At 47.3% G+C, this 12,732-nt stretch overlaps 3 protein-coding genes and 2 non-coding genes across 7 annotated transcripts in view; 1 reads left to right on the top strand and 4 right to left on the bottom strand.

Annotated features, from left to right (window-relative positions):
• pak1 (p21 protein (Cdc42/Rac)-activated kinase 1) overlaps window positions 1-2,797 on the bottom strand; it is a 50,026-nt gene extending 47,229 nt beyond the window's left edge. For all 3 annotated transcript variants that reach the window (XM_086216780.1, XM_086216777.1, XM_086216778.1), the window contains exon 1: window positions 2,632-2,797. The gene's annotated coding sequence lies outside the window, so the exon portion shown is untranslated. The remainder of the gene's footprint in view (window positions 1-2,631) is intronic.
• Window positions 2,798-5,317: 2,520 nt separating this feature from the next.
• On the top strand, window positions 5,318-7,209 carry aqp11 (aquaporin 11). Its single transcript, XM_086216781.1, has 3 exons — window positions 5,318-6,101; window positions 6,346-6,462; window positions 6,596-7,209. Exons 1-3 carry the CDS (start codon window positions 5,504-5,506, stop codon window positions 6,697-6,699), a joined length of 819 nt encoding a protein of 272 aa, XP_086072907.1. The 5' UTR covers window positions 5,318-5,503; the 3' UTR covers window positions 6,700-7,209.
• Window positions 7,210-7,562: 353 nt separating this feature from the next.
• clns1a (chloride channel, nucleotide-sensitive, 1A) lies at window positions 7,563-11,364 on the bottom strand. Its single transcript, XM_086216782.1, has 7 exons — window positions 10,961-11,364; window positions 10,275-10,411; window positions 10,000-10,131; window positions 9,749-9,859; window positions 9,077-9,250; window positions 8,717-8,783; window positions 7,563-8,000 (listed from the first exon to the last, which is right to left on the bottom strand). Coding segments are annotated over exons 1-7 (741 nt in total). The 5' UTR covers window positions 11,080-11,364; the 3' UTR covers window positions 7,563-7,999.
• A 499-nt stretch (window positions 11,365-11,863) lies between these two features.
• trnar-ucu (transfer RNA arginine (anticodon UCU)) lies at window positions 11,864-11,955 on the bottom strand. Its single transcript is given in 2 exon segments — window positions 11,864-11,899; window positions 11,919-11,955. It is a non-coding gene; the product is annotated as a tRNA-Arg (tRNA).
• A 274-nt stretch (window positions 11,956-12,229) lies between these two features.
• On the bottom strand, window positions 12,230-12,321 carry trnar-ucu (transfer RNA arginine (anticodon UCU)). Its single transcript is given in 2 exon segments — window positions 12,230-12,265; window positions 12,285-12,321. It is a non-coding gene; the product is annotated as a tRNA-Arg (tRNA).
• Between the last annotated feature and the right edge of the window lie 411 nt (window positions 12,322-12,732).

Genomic DNA, 12,732 nt, shown 5'->3' on the forward strand with positions numbered 1-12,732 from the left:
TGAACGATTTTGTGATAATAAAGGAATGATGTCGTGTGTCTACTTACTCAATAAAATCCTAAAATTACATTATTCCAAATAGCAACGTTGACACATTTCTAGCGAGTCATGTTTATGTGCAGCAGAACCTCCAGAATGTTACTTGTGTTCATCTATAAGCCACATGTAACACAGGAGGAGGCGGATGAGTGTTACTGATGATAATAACCACCACAATAAGAGCTCTGATGCGAGAACACGCCAGTATCACTTGATATCCTGAACGAGGGATGAACGGAGCAGCGTGCAGGGCTGCGTCCGCCTCCCGGAGATCAAGAGGAGATTTAAACATGCATCTCTTTCGTTTCACAGTGAAGAGAATGAAAACGAAAAGGATGGAAAGCAAAGCCTCTTTCTGTGCGTCTTGTTGGTAATAAATGGGTCGAATTGTAGGTCAGCAAGTTAAATCTCTCAGAGCCCAAACAAACAAGCTCTGGGTTAAAAATAACTTGTAATGACAGGTGAGACAAGGGCCTGCAGACTGGCCAGGAGGAGCACACACTCACGCACGCACACACACGCACACACACGCACACGCACACACACACACACACACACAGCCTCTTGAAGTAGCCGAACCCAAAACCCCAGGAGCCAAAAGGCTCATTAAGTGGTGCCAGCCCACTCCTCTCTCTCCCTCTCTCTCTCTCTCTCTGAGTCAAAGCAACAACTGGGAAGGTTTGTGCTTCACTCCTTTAGCCACACCCCTTGTTGTCCATGGCAACTGCTGCCCTTAAATGACGCGCCAATCAAACTTGCTCCAACCAGGAAGTCGATCCTCTTTTTTTTGTTGTTGTTTTGAAGTCAAAGTGAATTTGTGTCTTTCATCTCTTATTTTGACGTTTCAGCTCAATCACGGCGGTTTTTTTCAAAATAAGAACCAAATGAGCGCCCGTCAGTAGTTTTGAAGCATTTCCGCCATTTTGCTTAAAGCGTCACAATTTCTGTACCTCACCAAAACGTATACAGGCAAATAAACATACCTGGGCAGGGAGTTAGGACCTGTGATTTCTCCTCTTGTGGACCTTAATGGACTTTTCTTCAAGGTCCTGGACCCCACAGAGTCCTTGATCTCTTTTAAAATGACAATAATTTAGTTTAAGTTATTCTAAATGATCAAGAATTGTGAAGCAAACAGAGAAACAGAGAAACAGAAGAAAACCGCTGATATGTTTTTATATGAGATATTTACTCTGACCCAATGATTGTTTGCTTGTTTTTTCCAGGGCTGATACCAATATTTAGTAGTAAAACACTCCAATAATCTCATAATCTGCTGGTGCTCTTCTTGTACGCAGGTTTAAAGGACGTAATTTCAAAATTAAACCACTCCTCCTGCACTTTGTGGTTTTATCAGTGGATTAATCGCGTGGTGTTGTTATCTAATCTGAGAATTTGCTGGTGTCGCACAGACCTGCTGTGACTTTTCAACCTTAAGGCTTTTCTTTTTCTCCCTCCTTTCTTCATCATCCAGGAAATAGAATGCAAGGCAAAGCTTTTTACAGCCGGGGAACAAAGGGCAACCAGAGGAAAGCTGCATGACAGAAATACAGTTGGATGAAGGCGCAACTCATTTATCCAGCTGAGTCGAAACCAAAAATGCAGCTTTGAAGTGAAAAGGCAGCAAGAAGACTGAGACTTAATCCAGGGAGAGGCAGCACCCTGGTGTGTCTGACTGTAATCAATAAGATAAAGCAGATACACACCATGTCTGAGCTGCCAAAGCCACTAAACCACCAAAAAAAACATCTAGTGGAGCGTAAATACTGCCTGAACTCTCCAGGACTGAGAGAAGTACAGAGATTTCTGCTGAGCCATGTGGAAACACAACCCTGCTCAGGACCTTACAGACAGATTACTGGGCGAGGAGCGCCGAGAACTACAGGGACCTTTGGAGAAATTAAAGAGGTAGAGGAGGTGAGGAGGAGGAAGAGGAAGCTTCAGAGGGAATCTGATACAAATAATTAATGAGTGGATTACTGCTTTCTCTGGTAGGACTGTGTGTGTGTGTGTGTGTGGGGGGGGGGTTCTCTTCTTTAAGTGTTAAAATAAACTTTAAAAGGCAAGTGAGAAGGAGGAGAGAGTTGATTTCTATTCATAGACCGAAGCACAGAGGCTTGTGGCTGGACTTTGATGAATCATGTCAGAGGTATCCTCAGAGGAGGGCTGCGTTTCAGGGATGGAAAAGTGGAAACTGGCATCTATTCATTCATTCATTCACGCGTTCATTCATTGGTTTAACCCTCGCCTGTGTGTGCCATCACTGCGACTTAGGCCTGTTCTCTTGTCAAAACTTCCACGCTTCTTCCCAGTTTATCAGCCGGGGTGTGAAAACGACCATCAGGCGGTTCTCCTCCGGGTCTAACAACGTCGCAGCAGCCGGCTGGATGTCCACTACGCGCGGGTTGAAGGGCTTGCGAGGGTCTCGGGGGTGGTAATGCGTGGATGGGGATAAAGAATTTGGGAATAATAGCGTGATGCCAGCCTCCAGTAATTATTAACCCCTTCCTATTCACACGCTAATGTGCCTCCACTTGCCAAGGAACCATGCCCTTCTCCCTGAGAATGGAGAGCCAAAAAAGACCCACTCACCGCTCGTCCGCTGATAAATCCCCGTGTGATAGCGGGCAGTTATTTCCGATACCGGAGGACACACCGTCTCCCACACTCGGCCAACTCTGCTGTCCTCTCGGCTCTGCCCTGCTCCGCTGCGTCGCTGCTCGTCCTGATTCACAGTAAACTTGTCGATCCCACTTATCGCAGGCTATTGTTAGCTAGGCACCCGGGAGCCTGCTACACGCGAGTGCCCGCCTACATACACGCCTATCCAGCCATCCCATTGGCTACTGTCCGATCCTTCTCGTCGCTGATTGGCTAGAGTGGATGTTCGTTCAAACTACGGGGAGGGTTGCCGGTATGGAGAAGGCGACGGTGCGTTCATAGAGAATGGGAAATCAGCTGTACACGAAGTCTGCTTCTCATAAAGCTTGTTAATTATAGAATAAATTATTATGACATTATTATTACTACATGAAATTTTTTTTATAGTCGCATCTGGAAGAGATGTTGCGTTCAAGTACAGTTCTGCCAGTGTAGGAAGAAATCAAGACTGCAATAATATGGTAACTCAGCCAATTATGGATTCATATTAATTATGTATATCACAGTTATGCACATTTCTTATTCTATTTCTTCTCTTTTCCTTTCTATTTTAATGAGTACATATACACTGTGGTTCTCTCTGAGGTACGCAGTACATATTTCTACATCTCATTAGTATATATAGTCCTGTTATATTATGGTTTCCCCAGTGGATCAGTATTTTATTGTCGAGAGAGGATATTACCTTGGAGCAAAAAAAAGTAATCAGTTATATATATATATATATATATATATATATATATATATGTGTGTGTGTGTGTGTGTGTGTGTGTGTGTGTGTATATATATATATATGTGCATATATATATATATATATATATATATATATATATATATATATATGCATTACATTTCAAATGAAAGAGGATCAACTCATTTAATATGAAACATTAATGGTCAGGTAACCTTTTGGCCTTTGTATGTCATGTGACAGAACACAAAAACACAACTAAGTAAAAATATGGTGCCTGAGGAAATGTCAAAACTTCTGTGAAAACAAACTTTAAGCATTTGTGATGATCTTTTCTTCATGTCTCTGAAAACCTTGATCGTTAGTGCTACGTCTCAAGCACGGCGGAAATGAAGAAAGTCATTTCTCATATATTTATCTTTCAAAGAAGGGTATACAACAACCCACAAACCATCGGAGAGAAAAAAGAAAGACCAGCATGACTTCATTTTCATGTCCTCTGAACAACAACCACTCTCAGTTTGTTGGTTCACCAAAATTAAAACCACTCGGACGTCATTCATTGTTCCTGCGTCCTAAAAGAGGCGAATCATTGGGACACAGCAGCACCTAGTGACGAGAGTGAGGAACTACATAAAAACCAGAGCTAATACACACCAATAAAGAGCAAATGCAATACTTTTCCATGATTTAAAGTACAAAAAAACATACGTAAAATGTCAGTTGTTGGAGCTGTGTGATATAAACTCACTGTATTTCACCTTTCTAGTTCTCACAGTTCTTCATCTCACCAAGATTTGTTTCCCTCCTTCATCACTTCTTTGAGACTCCAGGTTGCAGAAAGAGCCAGCCACGTATATTTAGCTTGCAGCTAATGATGGCTAAAAACAGCCAAACTGTCAAAAACATGTTGACAAGCACTCAAAGATATCATCTGGTATAATCTACAAAAACTTTGATGATATGAAATTCATCAGAACATTTTAGGGGCGGCGTGGCTCGGAGGTGGAGCGGCTGTCTAGAAACCAAAGGGTCGCCGGTTCGATCCTCACTCCCCCTGGTGACCATGTCCAAGTCTCCTTGAGCAAGATACTGAACCCAAAATTGCTCCTGATGGACCAGTGACCCGTCCAGGGTGAACCCCGCCTCTCGCCATATGTGGGCTGGGATAGGCTCCAGACACCTGTGGGAAGATGTCCCCTGACAACGGCCTGCTCGTCTCTAACGTCTCCCTGGAAGACACCGGTGTGCAAACGTAAATGCCAGCCAAGATCTGAACTGCCGATCAACCTCCAGGATCCCGTTAAAGTGCAGAATGAATGAATTTGCTTCCCAACCAGCTTCCTCTCTGCTTTTTTTATTCTAATAAATGAATAAAAATTGTTCCCATTGTTTACATGTTATGATCCAACAAATACTTGCACACAAGTTACTGCAAACATGTCTTTTAGAGCGTCGTATGTTAGATTTGAGCTCAGAATGAAGGATAAAGTGAAGAACCGGTGCACATAAATTAATTACATTTATTTAAATGAATTAAACAAAAGGAGCATCACCCTCAAACCCCCTCGTTCTGGCATTTTAAAGCTTCATTGTCTATTTTTGTTTTGTTTTTGAGGAGTCTGACGTCAGTCTCGAGGGATTTCTCATTTGTTTTGAGCGCCTGTCGAATGTTTGCCAGATTTTTTGTCTGAGTGGACTCATCAGCTGTTTTCACTGCCGTGAGGGCGGAGGAATGTTTGAATGCTCGGGTTCAGTTTCCAGCGTTCCTGAGACTCGCACACTCAAACCAGCGCCGCTTCCCTCTGGAAGGTTCCTTTTTCCACATCGGTGGACTTCGGCCCGGGGCTGCAGGCTGACAAAACCCGCATTGAGGGGGAGGGGAGGAGAGGAGAGGAAAGGGGGGGGGGGACGACCCCTCAGCGCAGCCACTTCCGCACCATGTGAGCCAACCGGGCCGAAGTTCATTTCCCGCATCTTTCAGTAGGCAGCAGCTCCGCACAGCCGCGGTTTTTCTCCTCCAGAATCCGGGAGGTTCAGCAGAGGCCCCGGGACGCGGCCTCGGTTCACGCGCGGTCCCTGCCAGACAGACGCCGAAGCCCAGCCGCGGATATGAGCGCCGACGTGGCGGTGTCTCTGTCGGTGCTCGCCGGGATCGTTGCCCTGAGCGACGCGACCCGCAGGTTGCTGAGCAGGGCCCTCGCGGACACCGGGCTGTCCGTGTACGCGGTGGAGCTCGTGTCCACCTTCCAGCTGTGCTGCTGCACGCACGAGCTGAAGCTGCTGTCCGAGGTGGGCGGGATCGAGCCTCGGCTCGCGCTCACCTTGACGTACCTGGCGTCAGTGGTGCACGGGCTCACCTTCAGCGGGGCCATCGGGAACCCGTCCGGAGCGCTCGAGTACGCGTACCGCGAGAGGATGTCACGCGGCTGCGCCCTGCTGCGGATCGCTTGCCAGTTCGCGGCAGCGGCTGCCGCGCGAGTTGCGGTGCAGGTGATCTGGGGGATCGGGTGGTCGGGACTTCACGTGCGGCACAAGCTGCTCGGCTACCAGTGCATAAGCCCCATCCACGCCCCGTTACCGAAGGCCGCGTTCACGGAATTCGCGTGCGCCTTCGCGGTTCAAACCGCTATCACGCACACGCGAGCGGTGGAGGAGAAATACCGCGTGCACGCGGTTGCTGCGGCCATCACGTCGGTGGTGTACGCAGGTGTGTGCAGTCACGTGTTGTAGTCTATGAGTGCAGTTGATTGTGTTTAACGTTTTGATCGTTGAGTCTTTAAATGTGGTTTATTTCTGTTTGAAAGGTTTTCGGTCGCATTTGTTCAGGTTCGTAGAGGCGGAGGTGGTGCTGCTGGTCCTCCCTCAGTGAGGTGAACCAGCAGGCCACCAGGTGAACCGGTCCCAGAGGACCGTGAACTCAAACATCCACTAACACAGGTGTGTGTCTCCAGGTGGCAGCGTGACAGGAGCCGTGTTCAACCCCGCCCTGGCCTTCTCCACCCAGTTCCCCTGCAGTGGGAATTCCTTCCTGGAGTACTGCCTGGTGTACTGGCTGGGCCCGCTGCTGGGTGAGAGACCTCAACACACACACACACACCCAGCAGCCGCTGAAACACTTTGAGTCATTAACTGACAGGAAAATCATTTGTACTTTCTTAAATTCTTGGTTCCTGGTTGTGAACCTCCATGCTGCTGTTCCAGGGATGATGAGCTCCGTGCTGCTCTTCGACCAACTCGTCTCTCTGGTGTCCAGGAAGTCCTCGTCTCTCCACCGCCAGCCTCCGGACACCAGGAAGACCAAGTGAGCCGATGGTTCTGACGGACCCTGCTGATCGCAGTCGCCACAAGTTAGGAGATTAACAGCACTGACACTTTTTGTTTTTTAAAAAGACTTGAGCCTGCTGAAAGTCTTCTTTTCAGATGAAGGGAACTTGGTCACCTCACCTGAGGAGCACACGTGACAAACTCAGGAGCAAACCAAGGACTTTGAGGTTTTTGATAAACAGGACGTTCAGATCTTTTGTAGCTTGAAGATCAACTTGATTCGCATGTCAGCTTCATCTCACCGACACGTTCGCCTTCATCGCGAACGATACCGAGTGTTAGAGATGAGCCGTGGTTCTCTTTAACCCGGAGGACTGAACTGAGTTATGATTGTAGCATGACATCATGTGTTTTATCTTCATGTGACATTCCAGAACCAAGCACAGCGTAGGAATAGTGAAACACAAGTTAATTGCACAGATGTGACTGGTGCCTTTGAGTCTCTGTACAAACTGGAAAGGCTGATTAAATTATTAATACTGTAAAACTGGGTTGTTGTTGGAATTGGTACTTTTACTTCGGTTGCATTTTTGAACTAAGAAACTTGTATTTTTAGTACATTTACTGCAATAATTCCACTTGATGGATTTGTGTACTTGTACATCCCTGGCCTGTAAACCTGTACCACTTAAAAAAAACACATTAATCCAGTATTAATTGGTCATTTATCTCCCGATGAATGCAGAAAGTTTTTAAAGTCAGTGAGTATTTTTACACCAAAACCATTTTTTTCTGTAAAAAAAAAAAAAAGTAAAACGCAAATCATTGACGATGACAAGTCCCCTTCAAGTTCACATCAAGGTCATGAAACTGAACCGAGATGTAAAAAATCCAGAAAAACTCCTACAAAAACTATGCATTTATTGACAATTTCTTACAAAGACATGAACTCCTTGATAAGATATCGGACGTTAACTTGGTCTTTAGATACAAAACAAACAAAGTTACTCTGGTTTTTACAGTCAACATCAGGAATCATAATTTGGGGGGCAGCATCTCAACAGTAGCCCACCTGAGAGGAAGGTGCAGAAGAGCGCCGCTTCACCTCCACCAGGGCTAACGGGCAGAGATGAAGCGCCGATGCAACACCAACAACTTAGGGCGCCACGAGAAGACCACCGAGATGACAAAGTACGAGTGTTACAACGAGAACAGGAAGTGGCTGGAACAGGAAAGGGGTACTAGTATGAGCCGAGTGCCTTAAACAAGTGCTGCTGTCCTACTCTCCAATCCCGTGATGCAAGTTTCCGGTGCTTTGATTGGCTGCCGAGTGGACGTCCATCTACAGGGAGAGTCAGATGACACACGTGAGTAACAAACCCCCCACAAGACACAATCATCCGTCACAGAGCGCGTTCCACTTGGAGTACAACAGACGCTTGTCGATGCGCCACGTGGCTCCACCCACCACGCCATCTAGTAGCCCCTCCCTCACACTGTATCCTGAGTTGAGGACTGCACATCCCACTGTCCCCACAGCTCAGTACACTCAGACACTCTCAACCCTGTAACCCAGGATTACTAAGGAGTTGCTCGTCCCGTCGCAAGAACAGTAAGACACACAACCAGTGACTCCTTCACTCCCGACCGGTCCAAACACTTCCCACAGTCGCGTGCCATCATCCCTTCTACTCCATCCTTGATGGTTTTATTTAGATGATTTTTATGTTCCTTTTTCCAGTTGTGTGCAGCTGCCTAACAGCAAAGCTGCCAGTGTTGTTACTGATCATCATCACCAGCTAGCGCGCATATGTCCCGATTCCCTGATGCCTAACAGAACAGAGGAGGGTCTCGTCTTCTCGTCTGGCTCAGGGGGCGATAGACAAGAAGCGTGTTTGCCGAGAACTTGATTTGTTCCTTTGAGGAACCTCAGGTGTGTTCGCGCTGCCAAGTCATAAAACCCAGTGGTATGAAGGCGGAGTCTGTTTCCACCTCTAAGTGAGCCAGGAGGGCGGCATCACCGGTGGGGTGGCTGTGGTGAACAGTTAGCAGACTCACCAGTGGTCAACATCTGCATCCTCAAACTGCCCAGCCTCCATTGCTGCTGCATCCACCTCCATACCATCTGCAAACACACACACACACACACACACTCAGCCGCCAACAACACGACCATGGAACAAGAGTTCACACTACCGGCCGAGATCGTTTCCAAAGAGCCACGCCAACTTTGGCGAATCTGTAAAAGGAGTCATGGGCGTTATGTGCATGCACAGTTGCATTTAAGTGGACTACAGCCCTTCAACTGGGCTGCCATCTCTGTCCCGGTCGGTTTATTAGCAGGAGCACGTTCACCTCCAGAACAGTAGGTGGCAGTATGCAAAACAACTACTTCTCTTCTGTGTGTTTGTCTCAAACCTTCAAAGTCGCCGTTGGGTTCGTCAGTTCGGACCCCGGCCATGTGGTACTGCTGAGCGACGCTCTGGGCTAACATCCCCTCCAGCCTCTCCAGCGTGGCCTGGCCCTCCTGCGTGAGCGCTGACAGGCCCTCGTCACAGGTGTAGAAAGTCGGGATGTCAGCGTGGCCGTGTTCTGGGCAGCAGAGGACAGAGATGGTGAAACAGCAACCGAGCCTCCCATCTATCACCAAAACACCTGCACAAACCCAACAATCTACAAAGCAAAGCCAGAAAAGACTTGGGAAGTGAGCGCTGGACGAGCCTTACCTGCTTCTGTAGCCGGAGAGTCGAGACCACCGGGGAGAGACGGACACACAGACGGAGAAACGCAATCAGTCGACATATTACATGATCTTGCGACCCCTGAGGGGGTCCCAACCCCTCAGTTGGGAACCCCTGCTATAGCGAATGACATTCTAATCTTTATTTCAAGAATCTTACAATTCTCACTTCTGCAGCTCCTGCCTGTAGAAGCATGTTAAGAGATTCTGTACTGATTTGGGACCAGTACTGTTCTTCTTTCTACCAATGCTGACACAACCAGGAAAACTTCCATCTGATGACTTTGAGGAGCATCGACAGATGAATGTGAGAGCACTAATTATTATTGTTGTTGAGACTTTTTACCCACCAGCCTCCTCCACGTCGTACTCTTCTCCCTCGAAGTCGTTGTCCGAGTCCTCGTCGTCGGGGTCAGGGTGCAACGCCTGGCACTCGCACATGGCTGAGAACATAGACTCCACTGGATATGGAACACACACACACACACACACACACACACACACACACACACACACACACACACACACACACACACACACACACAATGAGCCGCCACACTCGAGCCACTGATGCGCTGAGGCGCTACGTGTGATCACCCACATGCTGCCTTGTCGCCAGGCACGAATCGGATCTCGGTGATGGTTCCCTCGTTGTCGTCATCATCATCACTGCTGCAGCTGTCGTCTTCTTCGTCTTCAGGTGCTTTTTCGGCCATGTCCGCCTCATTTTCATCTGGGAGGACGGAAATAATTGCACGCCACGAGAAATTTAAGGAACAGAAACAGACTGAGAGATGCGTTGTTTACCCAGAAACAGGATGTTATTGTGGTCTATTGACAGTTAAACACTTATTTTATTGCCTGAGCTCCCCTCACCGCTGAGCTTGCCGTTGACCATGACATACAGATGTTCCTGGGGGTAAGCACTGACGTCTCTGGAGATGGCGTGCAGGCCGATGGTGGGATACTCCAGACAGAATCCCATCCCCGAAACATCAAACCACGACAGGCGGCTGTGGGAAACAAATTATATTTATAAAAGGAAAGCTATAATAAGCAGGTATGTATTTCTGGAAAACATTTCATGATAACCGCCAAATCCATTTAAACAAGCTTTCATTTTATTAACTAGAAAATGGAAATAAAAATAAACCTTTAAAAAGATGTTTTTTTTAAATGATTTGCTCAAAGTGGTCAAACGTGATTTCGATAATTTTTTATTTTATCTTTATATTGGAATGTGTTTGCACCCTTTTAGAATGTCGCTCTACAGTTATCTCAAATAAATAGTACGTATTGATTGTTACTGTGAGTGGACAGAGTTTTTATATATAAACTGAATTGGTTTTTAACTTAGAAAATGACTATTCCGGAAGTTCCGGTAGGATTGGTGCACGGTAAAAACATTCCCTCTCCCCATCAAACTATCGTCTGCCTCTCCTTCATAATAGTTTGATTTAACAGAACATGTCTGAGTTTTTATATATGACACTTAACATTAACGTTGAACTGATGGATGTAGTTGGAAAAAAAGAAAAGGAAAACTAATGTGCATCACTTACGTTTCGGCGACGTACAGCGTGCCGCAGCCCAGCCTCTGGCCGTCCATGACCGCCGTGGTCTCGACTTGCTGGTGTCGCACTCCCTCGGTGGGAGGACGGAGGTTCTTGAGTAAAACCATGGTTCTGTTTTACTTCTGGCCTGGACTTAGCTTTGTTTTTCTCGGGCCACCAAGCTAGCTAATTGAACTCGGGAGGATATCGTATGAATCTCGACAGCCGGAAGCTGTTAAACCCTCCAGCCGGACTGTGCGCGTCTCACCGGGGACTAAGAAACCCAAACTGATCAGGAAAACCAGCGAGGGAGCTGTAAAAGTCTGGGGAGACAGTTTAGCAGGGGCTGTTTACTCCCGCGGTGCTGGAAGCTGCAGTGGAAGCCCGTCTTAGCGCCTTCTTCAGGGGGAGAGGAACCAATCTACGGTAGATTCGACACAGCAGTGGCGTAACACTGACCCCTACAGGCCTTCTGTAGAAACGATCGGGAATCAGACAGTTGATCGTGTTCCTCGGGGATAACGGCACATAATTGAAATTCCCCGGCATTCCTCTGCTTCAAGATTTAAAAATAGTGACCGAGACCAAAATATAAACACAAAGAAAGCATTGACTGGGTTATAATCAAAGGAAAAAGAAACAGAACAGCCACAGAAAAACAGTGAGGACACACTGCAGATGGACCTGGTGTGGTTCACGTGTTTGTCCACAGCGGAGCCCCCTTAACTCCATTTTCCAATTCCAAGCAGGCTCCATGTCACAAGCTGTGGGTTGAGTCAGGTACTTGGAGTTCAGGACTGATGTCCTTTTCCGGGTGAAATTTGCAGGGATGTGATAGATATACTGTACATATGACGACTCTATGATTTCTCTGGAGTTTGATCATCTGAGTACCTAAAGTAGTATAATCAACGACTCTGGTGGGACTCGAACCCACAACCTTTGAATCACATCTACATAGCAGTACTAGAAGTCCAATGCGCTATCCATTGCGCCACAAAGCCACTGTTCTCCCCTGTGCAAGCTCATGAACAGGTTTGGTGTGAACACATCTTTGTGTGCTGCGACTCAGGTGGGGGGGGGGGGGGGTAAATTAAACCCCCACTGTCTGGTACCCCAGAAGAGCCTCACTCCTGTTAGAGTGAAGCCACGTTGATCTAAAATCTGTGCGTCGGCTCAGTTTCAGGGTGAAAGAGAGACAGAAATTGTGCTGCCTGCCCCTCAGACACCTGACACGGTCGCTCCAGCCTCCTTGTCTGAGTGAGTTTGCCTAAATCATGACTCTGGTGGGACTCGAACCCACAACCTTTGAATTGCATCTACATCTCCATACTAGAAGGCCAATGCGCTATCCATTGCGCCACAGAGCCCTTCCAAGACACAGAGGTCACCTTGTGACCTTGATGGCTGATGGATTCACAGTCTTACAGAACCGCAGCTCCTTAAGTTGTGTTGTGACAAGCGTGGCAACGTTCAGGGGGGACGGTTCTCCTCACCGCACATCAGGGGGGCCGCCTTCATGCGGCGGTCTGGACCACATGTGGCCACATTCCACTCATCCCTCCAAAGCTAACTTTGTTCCCGTTGTGCCGTAAGTCATTATCGTTCAGGAAGAAAGCATTCATGACCGGCGCTGGAGTGCCCTCTAGTGGACAGAACATGCATAAGTCAGGGAAGACACTCGAGTCCAGGATATTGGGATTTCTTGCTCATGTCTGACCATACTTTTTCTCTTCCAGCCAACATTTACATGTATCGATATTACCAGTATAAATTAATGA

Source organism: Aulostomus chinensis, chromosome 10 (genome assembly GCF_037954235.1).
Source record: "Aulostomus chinensis isolate RoL2024-O1b breed Wild chromosome 10, RoL_Achi_v1.0, whole genome shotgun sequence".
Lineage (NCBI taxonomy): Eukaryota > Metazoa > Chordata > Actinopteri > Syngnathiformes > Aulostomidae > Aulostomus > Aulostomus chinensis.